The sequence below is a fragment of the Labeo rohita genome, chromosome 5 (assembly GCF_022985175.1).
Source record: "Labeo rohita strain BAU-BD-2019 chromosome 5, IGBB_LRoh.1.0, whole genome shotgun sequence".
NCBI lineage: Eukaryota > Metazoa > Chordata > Actinopteri > Cypriniformes > Cyprinidae > Labeo > Labeo rohita.
In genome coordinates, this window is record NC_066873.1 from 24,996,084 (window position 1) to 25,008,641 (window position 12,558).

The following is a 12,558-nucleotide window of genomic DNA, read 5'->3' on the forward strand; positions in this document are numbered from 1 at the left end:
AAAACTTAATTTCTGATTTAAGTAATATGCAGTGCTAAGAACTTAATTTGGACAACTTCAAGGCGATTTTCTCATTATTTTTATTTATTTATTTATTTTTTCAAATCGTTGTATCTCGGACAAATTTTGTCCTATCCTAAGTTTTTAAAAAAAATTGACCCTTATTATTGGTTTTGTGGTCCATGGTCACATATAACCTGCAATCTTGTATAATTTCTATTAGAAAGATAATTCTTATTCTTAAAGACTTCTTAAAGAATCCTTAAAGGGACCAAGAATAATGCCTGTCAGCCGGAACAAAGTGTGTAAATATTGCTGCATAGCTATAAATCCACTTTTAATTGTGTTAATAAATTTTCCACAAAGTAATAGGTCTGCCATCAAATAGGCTAGACTACTAACAGCGGTTATTAATGCTTATAAAAAGCTTATTAATTTTTAGATTGCATGTTGATCTGAGGCAAAGGCAACATATATAACTCAAAATTATTAAACCACATCAGAAGTCAGGATTTCGTTATCAAGTTTTCACGTAAACAACGTATCGGAACGACATCATTTCTGGCTAACGTGTTGTAAGTTAAACTCGTACCTTATAACCATACACGAATACCGCACGAAAGAGACCCGACTAAGTTGGTTGAACACTATTCTTGGCCCAGACTAGTGTAGGGCGGGCAGGAATGATTTTTGGATCCAGCCCACTGCGTCGCATTTCAGCCCTGTCGTCACTTCCGTCATCCTCTCTCGCTTCCATCTTGCTCTCCGCGTGTGTTTGCTGCTAGTGTGCAGGTCAGTGAGGAGCTCTAAAATACTCTCTTTCCTGCACAACCACTCCTGGTTCCGAGACTCAAGGTAAATAAGTACCTTATTTACCAAACGCGGCTGCTATTTTGTAGGAATCACCCGCGGAAAGACGCCTGAATCGGCTCGGGTGAGACTCGGCCCTGCCGGGAGAGACCCGGGCCTGAGAACGCGTGAGATTAGCACCACTGCTAACTCACTGCAAACAAACTCAACGAGCCTCCATGCGATCCATTTATCTAATGTTTCTTACATTAATATTTATAAACCGAATGCTAATTTCGTTTTCATTTATATTACGACTTTACGTCAGCGTTTAGCGTCCTATACATTGGCTAACGGTTTTCATGTGTGGACCGAGAGCATTTGTTTGTTCAAAGAGAAACTTAGTCGCGTTGTTTTGTACTTAAAATGTTGAATGGCTACAGAATAGTATTGGTCTGGAAGTATTACGCTGCGGGTGTAAAAACTACAAGACTTTAACTACTTTAGTCAAGTGGTCGCACTTGCTCAACAGACCTGACAACCAGCTCCCATCATTAGCCGCTGTTTCGCTAATAAAGTGTTTTTCAGTGTGTTTGAAAATGAACAAGGGCGTGAGCTGGGCGATTTAGTAATGGCTGTGCACGTGTGTTGAAGTTTTCTTGTGGGCTAAAGAGAAGTTTGTCCGCTGAATGTGTCATTCTGACCGCACCCCTACACCTTATTTGTGCGTTAACTTCACTCCAAACTATACAGTATCATTCACATCCTTCTGTGTGTCTTACAGATGAAAGAAACGATAATGAACCAGGAGAAATTAGCCAAGTTGCAGGCACAAGTCCGCATTGGTGGAAAGGTAAGAGCTTGTAATGTAAAAACCCCACTGAAATTTGATTAATGTGTTAATATTCAAATAAGAGTAGTTCCTCACAGACACATGAATGGTATTTTGTTTTGATAGGGTACCGCCCGCAGAAAGAAGAAGGTGGTCCACAGAACGGCCACAGCCGATGACAAAAAACTCCAGTTCTCCCTGAAAAAATTGGGAGTAAATAACATCTCTGGCATCGAGGAGGTAAGGTTTCTTCACATTCTATATTTGCACGCCTAAAATGTCTTTGTGGACCTTTTTGGTCTTTCAACTGTCACACTGTTGCTTTGCAGGTGAACATGTTCACAAACCAGGGCACGGTGATCCACTTCAACAATCCCAAAGTGCAGGCTTCACTGGCAGCCAACACCTTTACCATCACAGGCCACGCCGAGACCAAGCAGCTGACAGAGATGCTGCCCTCTATCCTCAACCAGTTGGGCGCTGACAGCCTGACCAGTCTGCGCAGACTTGCAGAGGCCCTGCCCAAACAAGGTGTGTTCAGTTCTCAAAAATGGGCCCGATTGCACAAGGACAGAATGTCTTAGCGGCTTTGTGTCACATTTCATTGTTTTGTTCATTTTATGCAGCAAGCAGCTAGTGAACTAACTATCCTCATGAAGTGACAGTCCCATGTGTGTGTTGCTAACAGGTGTAAGCACATTTTGGGGGAGGGGTGTTTCATTGCTGCTGCTCTGTTTCTAGAGAGTATGCTTTAAAATAGACTTTTAGTCGGTTATTTAAGCAGAGATTAAGTAGTGTAAAGCAGGAATTCACAAGCTTTTGTTAGCTTCACCCTTTTGACCTTAGGGGTTTGCGATGACGACAAAAAAAATGATCTCAATATTTTCTGGAATTGTCTACTGATAATTAGATGATATCTTGCTGAGCTTGTTATTGTCCTGGTATTTTATATGTGATATCTAAAATGATTTATGGGAAAATATACTTTTAAATAAAAACCTAAAATTGCCTGTAGCTGGTGGCAAATCACTGCATGAGTAAATAGAGTGAGAATCATACAGGGGCATATTTTCCCCTATATCTTAAATTCTGGGGGAATTCTAAACTAATTTTAATAGTCTGAATCATGCAGTGAAGACATAAACTCTAAATGTGCTCGTGCAGTAGTTATATAGTATATGTGTGCATTCTGAGTGTTTTTTTTTTTTTTTTGCGAAATACTCAATGTCCAATTTCAAATTGTTTAAACGACAATTAAAATATTGTCATAGATGATGTATATCACACACCCCTATTTGACCTGTAACCTATAATATTTTTCTGAAGTACTCCCTGAGAATAAGTTAGTGTTCTATTCTCATTCACATGCGGTCAAATCACATCTTTTTTAGTAAGCGTGTGTGGCAGGGCGCGAGTTAAAATTTTACATTTGGTTAAATTGCTAACACTTTACAATAAGGTTCTTTAGTTAACTACATTATTTAATATGAACAATTCTAACGCATTTATGAATCTTACTGTTAGTTTAAGTTACTGTTAAAATCGCAAGTTGTTTGTTAACATTAGTGTACTGTGAACTAACATGAACAAACGACAAATGTCTGTACTTTTATTAACTAACATTAACAAAGATTATTAAATAGTGTAACAAATATATTGATTGTTCTTTCATGTTAGTTACTACATTAACTATTGTTAACAAATGACACCTTACTGTAAAATGTTACCGTGTAGTTTTCAATTTACAAACTGCAGTTTGGGACACATTTGTCTACAGGAAGACTAATCTTAACACCACATTCACTTGTGTGTGTCATGTCTTTCATATTTAATTTTCATTTTCTGTTATTCTTAATTGTTCGTTTTTCAACACACAAACCCCAGTTTGGGTAACCTTGGTCCAAAACAAGACTGAATGAATTATTTGACATGCAAAATCTAGTGTGATGGATTTTTGTGTCTAATTTTGGCTGGCCTGTTTCTGAAGGCTTTTAATCTTATTTGTTATTAGGAGTGATATTTCTTGCTTTTTAGGGCTTATGACTAATCTGAGCTGATAGATCCAGTAACACATGCATGTTTAGCCATGTCATTATGGGAATTATTTTGTAGTCTCACTATGGCAGTGCTGTAGTTCATAATTGATGACTGTAAATGCTTTAGAACCTCCAACTAACAATGTATTGTTTAAAATGGTGGATGTTCGTATATTATTTTAAGATTTTCTCCAATTTGTTTCAGCTGGTGATGGAAAGGCACCGGTAGCTGGTGGAGAGGAAGATGATGACGAAGTTCCAGGTCAGTGTGTTGCTTGCTCTGAACCTTTTTTTTTTTTTTTTTCCCCTCTCTCTCAATTTTCCTTTTTTAAACAATCAGCTCTCATATCTCAAGGCACAACATTTACCATAAGATTATTTGTTTACTTTTCCTATTATTCTTTGCGTATTTTATATGCCTCCTAGCTTGAGCTCCAATTATTACCATATGGGTTTCTGTGCGTGTGGTAATGTAAGCAAAGCACACTTGCTTATGTTAGGGCAGCGTCTCCGCTTGTGGTGTAGAAATGTCCAAAAAAGGAAGGTTTCAGCAGGTTGTCTTGGCTCTTACATTGTCATCATATACAAGTGTTTAAAATCTCCTCTATTGTTTATGGGCACTGAAAGCTCGGTTTGCTTTTCTTTTTAAAAAGAGGGGGTCAAACACATACGGTTGCCATTACAATTCCCCAGTTCTCCTCCCTGAGCAAACTCCAGTTAGTAACCCAAGTCTTGCACATGTACAGTATGATTACATCTCCGACACTGCAAAATTAGCTCACCCGTGCGATGACAAAAAGGGTTAACAGCTTGTGCCTTTGTTCCTATTACTGGGATTCAACCTTTTCTGTCCCCTCTGAAAACAAAGTCCAGCCTTCTGTTAGTGATTTCCATTCTGATGCCCTGAGGCAGAAAAGTTGATGTTCCATTTATCAGATTTCATCTCCTAAAAGGCAACCTGCTTTTGATCCTCTGTGGTTTCATTTTTACAGCTGTGGACTTTTCAGTCCCCCAGTGCTCGTTTATGTTCACTATGGAAATTGCTTACACACATGGGCACACAAGTGAGAGAGAAGCACAGAAATTGCCTTTTCAGATCATGTTTCTATAAACATTCACAGATTGTTTCATAAAGACGAGATTTAGTTTGTCACTCTCACATTTATTATATGTCCAGTGTTTCCCACATCTTCGGCCTTTATAATCCCTTTGAATTGTCATTGACTACAGGTTGACCTGGTATTGTTTTACTGAATCTTTGTTTTCTCTCTGCAGACCTTGTGGAGAATTTCGATGAGGCTTCAAAGAATGAGGCAAATTAACACGATGGGAAGGAAAGACGTTTGAAATCTCTGGTCTCAGCGGAGACTTGTGGGACTTTTTTTTTGTTTTTTTTTTTTTTTTTTTTTTTTTCATTTCTTTTATAAATATATTGCATCCCTGAATCTCCTATATCTTTTTCGTGCACTGCTGTGACCCTCATGTGTCCAAGCTGAGAGTGTGAGATTGATTGTACTACGCAAGTTCATGCACAGTTTTGAGAGTTTGTGTGTTTGCTTGTGCGGTCCAAGAGGCATCTTTGCCTCCACCTTCCCTGTTACTGAGGCTCACTCATTTGGAGCCTGTCTGAATCAACATCTGGAAATAAACATTTGCTATTGACAAAAGGCTTATTAAATACTGTTTTGTCTTTGTTTTAATTGGGGATGAGGTCACTCCATGCTGTTAACTTGAAACAAATCATTTTCAACCACAATTAAGATAATTCCCAAGGGATTAGTACATAAAAGCTTAAACACTCGTGTTAGAAATGCAGTGGATTTCTACTTATAAGGCACTTTTTAAGAGTTGTTTTTCAGACATAAATCAGGCACATCCTTCAGTATAAATTAAGGTTTATTTACAGTGTTGTAGCACAAAACATACATTAAAAGAGGGCAATCCAATGTCTAAAAACCTGGAAAAAAACCTTGCTGGTGCAACGGCAATAAGTGTGATGGTTGAACTAGTACTCGGACATCTCTCACTGTAAATTGTTACTTGTAAGCCTGTTTTCACCATGTTCTTTTCCACTTGATTGATTGTAAAGTGCCCAGATTTAGATTTACTTAGGTTTATGAACCATTCATAATACCAGTCAAGTTTAATATGAAACAGCTTAATTTTTGCATTCAATGGCAAAATAAATATCTTTTCAAGTACACATTGCAACTAGGTAAAGATCAGTGACCTAAAACACACACCACATTAAATAAAAACCACATTTGTATCAGTAGATTCAAAACACTGAAGTTCTGATGTCATTTGTCATGTGTTTGTTGATCTGTGCATTTGCATCTTCAATGGTGTATTAAAAAAAATGACAATTTCATATAAAGTTTGTTCTGCAAACACATGAAATAGTATTGTCCATTTCATCATACTGGACACTCATAACACTCAAATATTCACTCTAATTCTTCTTATAGTTGCTACAGTTATTCTTTGATACCTTGCAGAAGCTTCAGAAGATGAGCTTCCAAGACCTGTTGGACTGAAAAACAACAAAACGAAGAATTACAATGACTATAAGACCAACACAAAACGGGTATAATAGTCTTGATATTAATTATTTGAACATAATAAAATAGTAATGTTTTAAGAAAGCTAAGTTTGATGGCAGTATTCATTTAAAGGGGCCATGAGCTGCCTTTTTATTATTCTCTGAGGTCCACTTATAAGATTTTTACATCAAGAATTACATCATGATTTATAAGTATTTGGCTATTTTTGTTTGGCCTGTTTTGATCCTGAACGCTCTATTTGAATAGGCATGGTAGATTGTAGACTTGGAAGTAAACGCCCACTGCTATGACTGGCTAACATTTGTGTATGTTTGACAGTCTACGTCCTTCACAGATGGACGCATAAATACTCAGTACATATCAAATGGTCTGTAATAACAGACAAAGCAATAGTGATTGCGTAATAAAAACAGTTACTCACACTTGTGTGGCACAACATTACTGTTGGATCCAGTATAGTTGACACTGTTTGAAAATCCTGCGTCAAATTGTGCATTGTTTGTAAACGAATCTGCAGTAAAAAAATTAATGATTTTCCACAATTTGCCACTGCTCAGCATCTTGCTGTTTTCAGAGCCATCTTTATCGTTAAGTTTTTGGCTCTCTCGTTATTATTTATCTACTGCATGTGTGAATCAGGGGGCGGAGCTAAACAGGCAGTGATGAAGAAGCAGGCATTGATCAGGCGTTTAGTCACACTATTACATCATGAAGTGGCACATTCCACAACCTGTCATTTTGGCAGATTGGCTTTAATATAAGCTGTTTTTAGTCAAACGAGAAAGTTTTGATTTCTAAAACTTACAGGATGTTTTTATAGTGACCTCTTATATGTCAAAAGATTAAAGAAATTTTGATTTCTCAGTTCATGACCATTTTAACAGTTTTGGTAATCAGGTTATAGTTACCATTTCGGTGTCCCATCGCCACAGCCATGTCCATAGCATTGAACCCAGAGTCAGACTCCATGGTTGGGTCAGCTCCACTCTCTGTCCAGTGATCAGAAGTAATATTAACAGTTAACAAAACCTACAAAGCATACCTAAATGCTGGAATGCACTGCAGTGAAATAAAATTAATTCAAAGTAGGCCTTTTACCTAAGAGGATTTCCACACAGCGAACATGATTACCATGCACTGCATAGAGTAACGGAGCTCCACCATTCTGGAAACACATAAGCACTGCCTTAAATGCAAATCAGTTTTTTGCTTAAATAAACATTCTGGCTACTACACCTCAGAATGCAAGGTTCAAGTCATAATGAGAAGTGTATTCACACCACATAACAATAAAAGGAAATAAATGACTCCTACTGACAGACGTGGCCATTTGTAAAATTTATGGGTCTGGCTTCCGGTCTCATCCATGTCTATTTTTAGCTGTATAAAACAGCTCGTTTTGCTGCTTGATATTGCAAATTGGTGTGTCTTACCATATTTTTTAATGTATTATCTTATGAACACACTGGTTTGTAATGCAAAGAGTATTTACTGCACGTTGTTATTCATCTCACTATTTCTCTATAGGCTAATGAACCGGAAGTCTCGCCCATAGGCTTACTTCCGCTTTAAAGAATAGTGTGGATACTAACAGACACAAGATTGTCATTCACAGGTCATAGATTCAGATGCCTTCAGGAATCAACAATGTGACTGCTTACCCAATCATACTCATTGACGTCAACTCCACAGTCGATAAGCATTCTGACAATATCTGTGTACCCTTTACTGCAGGCCAGTGACAGTGCACTCTCTCTTCCCTTGGCCAAGAGATGTGGATCTGCACCCTGAAAGGAAATAGCCGTGAGTATCTGGAGATTCAGCTATACAATTTTCTGCTTTGTCTGTCAGGTGATTCCTCTAGCTGAAATTTCAAAAGAATGAAAGAGAAGTGACAGAATAAATAATAACTGCCTTTTTTTATTATTTTGTACTGTTCTCTGAGGTCCACTTATAATGTTATCAAATTTTTTACATCAAAAACATCATAATGTAGAAGTAATAGGCTTTTTTCTGTCCTGTTTTAACCCCCCTCATCAGAACGCTCTGTTTAAATAGGCATGGCGGAATCGCCCTCTGCTATAATTGACTAATAGTTGTGTATGTTTGACAGCCTACATCTTTCATAGATGGAGGCTGCTGTGATTTAGGTAAAAAACCTAATAAACACACAGTACTGTACATATCAAACGATCTGTAATAACAGACAAAACAATAGTGTCCACATAATAAAAACAGTTACTCACACGTATGTTGCAACATTACTGTCAGATCCAATATAGTCGGCACAGCATCATCTTTTAATTTCAATCTTTCTGAAAATCTCGAATTGTGCTTTGTTCATAATTGAATCAGCGGTGAAACTAAGTGATCAAAGGACTAAGTTCTTGCTTACGTGGTCTGAAACTTAATTAAAAATAAATTTCATCCACTCTTTTCTAACACTGGGATCAGAAAGAAGGCAATGCAAAGACTGTTTTTCCACAACTTGGCACTGCACAGTGTCTTCTTGTATTCAGAGCCATCTTTATCGTTTGGTTTCTGTGTAGACCTGTGTTTGCCTCCCTTGCTATTTGTATAAATCGGTGGGCGGGGCTAAACAGGCAGTGATGTAGAAGCAGGCGTTGATGATCTTCTGTGGAGGAGGTGTTTAGCCATATTATTACATCATAAATTGGCCACTTTCCCTGTGGTTTTGGCAGATTGGCTTCAGTATAAGCTGTTTTTAGACTAACAAGAAAGTTTTAAGTTCTGAAATTTTCACTGTTTTTGTAGTACAATGATCTCTCAAAATATCAAGGGAATTTTGGTTTATCAGTTCATGACCCCTTTAAAAAAACAGTAAGCTCACGAAACAAAGATAACATGATGACATGAAAAGGAATGCTAACTGATAGCTTTGTGCAGGTATATTTGGAGTACAATTAAACAGACAACATGGAAGAAATTAGGTAGTGAGTGTGTATGATGCACTTACGCTCTGTAACAGGAACTCCACCACAGCAATCTGTCCATGAGCTGCTGCCCACATCAGCGGGGTAAATCCTTCCTCATCCTGCAGGTTTATTACAGACTCTAATTCAAAGCGAAACAGGAAAGTAAGGGTCCACTCCTCATTTATCACAGTTTAAGATTAAACATGATATCAACCTAGATATATAGTTAAAAATTACACTATTGTTTAAAAGTCTGGGGTCAGTAAAATGTCTTTGTTTTTAAAATAAATTAAGCAAGGAATCATTGCGTTGATCAAAATGCTACAATAATTCCACAGTAGATTTCTGTTTTACATAAGTGCTCTTTGAAATGTTTTATTCATCAAATAATCCTGGAAAAAAAGGAAATCACATTTCCATCAAAATATTTAGAATTATAACTGTTTTCAACATTAATATTAAAGCAAAATGTTTTAAAATGTTGCTTGAGCAGCTAATCAGCTTATTAAAATGATTTCTAAAGGATCATGTGACACTAAAGACCGGAGTAATGGCTGCTGAAAATTCAGCTTTTCTATCAATACTTTCAAAATATATTCAGAAAACGTTTTAAACTGTAATAATATTTCACAGTATTATTGTTTTATTGTATTCTTAAACAAATACTTGCAGCATTGGTAAGTATAAAAAACATTTTCAACCCCAAACTGAACAGTAGTGTATGTAAGACCAAATTGCTTCACATAAATTTTACAAACAAACTAGCCTTGTTCTATTCGACTGGCTAAGAACACCATCTCTCCTTGTGCTGCCAACTGATGTATAGACAGTGCTAGAAAAGAAGAAAGGTCAGAGTTATAGTTTTAAAGCGTAGGCTGACAAATATCAGAGGACAGTCTTGCCAAATGAGAATGAGAAATAAAAAGACTTACAGTGAACGAGCAACGGCGTGGATGAGACCTCATTTCCACGGTGTTTGTTGGTGAGCGTGGTGGACTGCTTTATCGGAGAGAAGTGTTTAGTGGTTGAAGGCGTGTACACATGCCGAACCTGAATACCAGGTGAGGGAGATGTTTGAATATTACACTCCGCTGTATAGAAAGCAAAAAAAAACAAAACAGGATAATTTAATGACTTTTCTGACAATTATATTCACTGTCATTTTATTCAGCTCACTTGCTTTACCTTTAAATAGCACAGAGGCCACCTCCAGATCCGAGTTCACCTGGTCCTGGATATTTTTACTATCTTCTTCATTCAGTGACTTGACAAAGCGCGAACACACGTTCATGTCAAACCGATTGGGTAATATGAATTTAATGCCCATGGCGTTCTGTGAGTTGCTATCCTCTGCTGAGCCAATGCTGACTGACGGCTCTACCTTGATGCCCGCCACCTCTGGTAATGGGCACAAACCTTCCATCTCCTCTGATGCCATTGGCCACTCAGGATCTGTGATATTCCTAAAGAAGCTACTATAGCTGTTTCCTCAATCCCTTGTAGTAAGTGGATGATGTTTAGTTTCCATGCATAATGCAGCTTTTGTACCTAGGATATTTAGAAAGAAACTGACATTAGCTGAAATATGTGAACTGAAATATCTGATTAGTCTGATTTAACACACTATAGCTATATATGAATAACTCAAATTTGTTAAATAATTTGGGCCTCGGTTTGATTCTGTAACCTCCCAACCATCAATAACAGCAATACTGAAAACGCACAGCTGACGATTCCAAGAATATTATTATAGTATTATAACAGATTCGTGCTGGAAACTAAACCATGCACGTTTGAAAAAGCCTTTTAATCCTGGAAACCAATTCATAATCTCACATGCCCGACAAATGAACGCACTTTAAGTCAGTGTGAGCAAAACAAGGTTAGCCAAACAGCTAACGACCGTTATAGGTTAACTTACACTGTATTTATCAGTGAAACGGAAATGAAACTCTGCTGTACAAATACTTCTCAATTCCAGCATGTGCATTTCCTCAGTTAAATAAACAAACGGAATACGAGAGTCACCGGGTTAGTTCATTTTGCAGCATAGCTTGCTTTCTAATGCAGGATTAACGGGCTGAGGCTGTTATTTCAGCATTAAAAAATATGGTTCATAATATATTTGTGAACATTTTACCACAAATATAAACCGTCGTCTATTTTAAATAATGAAATCATACATACCTACCGAGTTTATAAATATCGTTTGTTTTGAAATGACGGGTTGTTCTTGAGATTGAGTGTAAATAAAGTTTTTTCGAAAGCAGAGAGGGAGGAGTCAAGCGTGTTCATTTATCCATGGTTGGATTTGTAAATGCATGCTTACATTGTAATTACATTGTAGCAATGGTAAGAGTTGTCCCTGCTATTTCTTCAGCTATCGTTATAAAAATGGCTATAAATGCACATAATATTTGAATATTTCAACTTAAATATTTGTTTCATGTTCTTTAGATTCAAATAGTATTAGAAGTAGTTTCTAATACTGTAGTATTTTCATAATGAAAGTCTGGGTAGACAAGGGTAGAACAATATTCTGTTTTAAAAAAAATAATAAATCATGGATTAAAAAAGGAATTAAAAGTTTCCAATGTGACCTTCATATAAAAAGTTCAAGAAACACCCTGCACGTAGGTTTAATTCGGGATAATTGGGTTATTTTTACCAGTCATCTCAATGGCAAAAAGTGTCCCAGTTCACCTGAATTTACTCTAATGGTTTGAAAGTGCAATGACGAAACAAGTTCTATACCTGCCTTTTGTTTATCCAAGTATTTACCCTGCATTTCCAGGCTTTTGTTTATTTTTTTGTTTGTTTGTTTTTTATTACACAAGTTCTAACATGAGTGTTGTGCTTCTTTGGAGTCTGAAGGTGATCTTAGGTGATTTTTGAGAATGTGTGCTCATTAACTCTTGTCATTTGTTTATTGCAAAATATTTGTGTAATTTTGGAATTAGTGGTCCCTGGATATGTAATCCTCTATCAAAGCCATTCTCAGAACTGATTGGGGCAATGCCTAAATATTTATTTAAAATCTGGTCCAAACAACTGAAAAGGAAACAAAGTAGACTAGAGTTTGGCCCACTGCAAACCACTGCAAAAACACCAGGATAATAACATTTCCATTCTCCGCTTGGGCACAGCTGAAATGTTCAGTGCAATTTGATCAGACAGCTGCATTTCTCACTGTAGTACATTGTAAAAAACAATTTGTTGAGTCAACTTAAAATAATCTGTAACCTGGCTGCCTTAAAATTTTAAGTTCAGTCAACTCAAAAAAAGTTTATTCAACTTGAAATGTTAAATTATACTAAGTGACAGCTAAGATATTTGAGTTGAATCAACTTAAAATTTTAAGGCAGCTGGGTTACTTACCCGTCTGTTAAGTTTAGCAAACA

At 36.9% G+C, this 12,558-nt stretch overlaps 2 protein-coding genes across 5 annotated transcripts; one reads left to right on the forward strand and one right to left on the reverse strand.

Annotated features, from left to right (window-relative positions):
• The first annotated feature begins 639 nt into the window (after positions 1-639).
• Positions 640-5,335, forward strand: btf3 (basic transcription factor 3). 2 transcript variants are annotated; one of them, XM_051109529.1, is made up of 6 exons: positions 640-792; positions 1,574-1,642; positions 1,748-1,861; positions 1,951-2,152; positions 3,863-3,919; positions 4,933-5,335. In XM_051109529.1, the coding sequence occupies exons 2-6, from the start codon at positions 1,574-1,576 to the stop codon at positions 4,977-4,979; spliced, it is 489 nt and encodes a 162-aa protein (XP_050965486.1). In that variant the 5' UTR covers positions 640-792; the 3' UTR covers positions 4,980-5,335. The 2 variants fall into 2 exon arrangements, with proteins under 2 accessions (XP_050965486.1, XP_050965487.1); XM_051109530.1 differs by having other exon boundaries at positions 720-855.
• A 200-nt stretch (positions 5,336-5,535) lies between these two features.
• ankra2 (ankyrin repeat, family A (RFXANK-like), 2) lies at positions 5,536-11,429 on the reverse strand. Of its 3 annotated transcripts, none has more exons than XM_051109519.1 (10): positions 11,349-11,429; positions 10,343-10,705; positions 10,090-10,248; positions 9,924-9,989; positions 9,199-9,296; positions 7,883-8,008; positions 7,320-7,386; positions 7,130-7,210; positions 6,643-6,732; positions 5,536-6,190 (listed from the first exon to the last, which is right to left on the reverse strand). In XM_051109519.1, the coding sequence occupies exons 2-10, from the start codon at positions 10,593-10,595 to the stop codon at positions 6,135-6,137; spliced, it is 996 nt and encodes a 331-aa protein (XP_050965476.1). In that variant the 5' UTR covers positions 10,596-10,705; positions 11,349-11,429; the 3' UTR covers positions 5,536-6,134. The 3 variants fall into 3 exon arrangements, with proteins under 3 accessions (XP_050965476.1, XP_050965475.1, XP_050965477.1); XM_051109518.1 differs by having other exon boundaries at positions 11,345-11,418; XM_051109520.1 differs by lacking the exon at positions 6,643-6,732 and having other exon boundaries at positions 11,345-11,418.
• Between the last annotated feature and the right edge of the window lie 1,129 nt (positions 11,430-12,558).

Bases quoted from the DNA above. Each gene is read 5' to 3' on its own strand.
- btf3 (XM_051109529.1), top strand. From the start codon at position 1,574: ATGAAAGAAACGATAATGAACCAGGAGAAATTAGCCAAGTTGCAGGCA. The intron at 2,153-3,862 runs GTGTGTTCAGTT...AATTTGTTTCAG, and splicing joins AGAGGCCCTGCCCAAACAAG to CTGGTGATGGAAAGGCACCG. The intron at 3,920-4,932 runs GTCAGTGTGTTG...TTCTCTCTGCAG, and splicing joins AGATGATGACGAAGTTCCAG to ACCTTGTGGAGAATTTCGAT.
- ankra2 (XM_051109519.1), bottom strand. From the start codon at position 10,595: ATGGCATCAGAGGAGATGGAAGGTTTGTGCCCATTACCAGAGGTGGCG. The intron at 7,211-7,319 runs GTAAAAGGCCTA...ATCACTGGACAG, and splicing joins CTGTGTGGAAATCCTCTTAG to AGAGTGGAGCTGACCCAACC. The intron at 6,191-6,642 runs GTGAGTAACTGT...GTTGTTTTTCAG, and splicing joins TAATGTTGTGCCACACAAGT to TCCAACAGGTCTTGGAAGCT.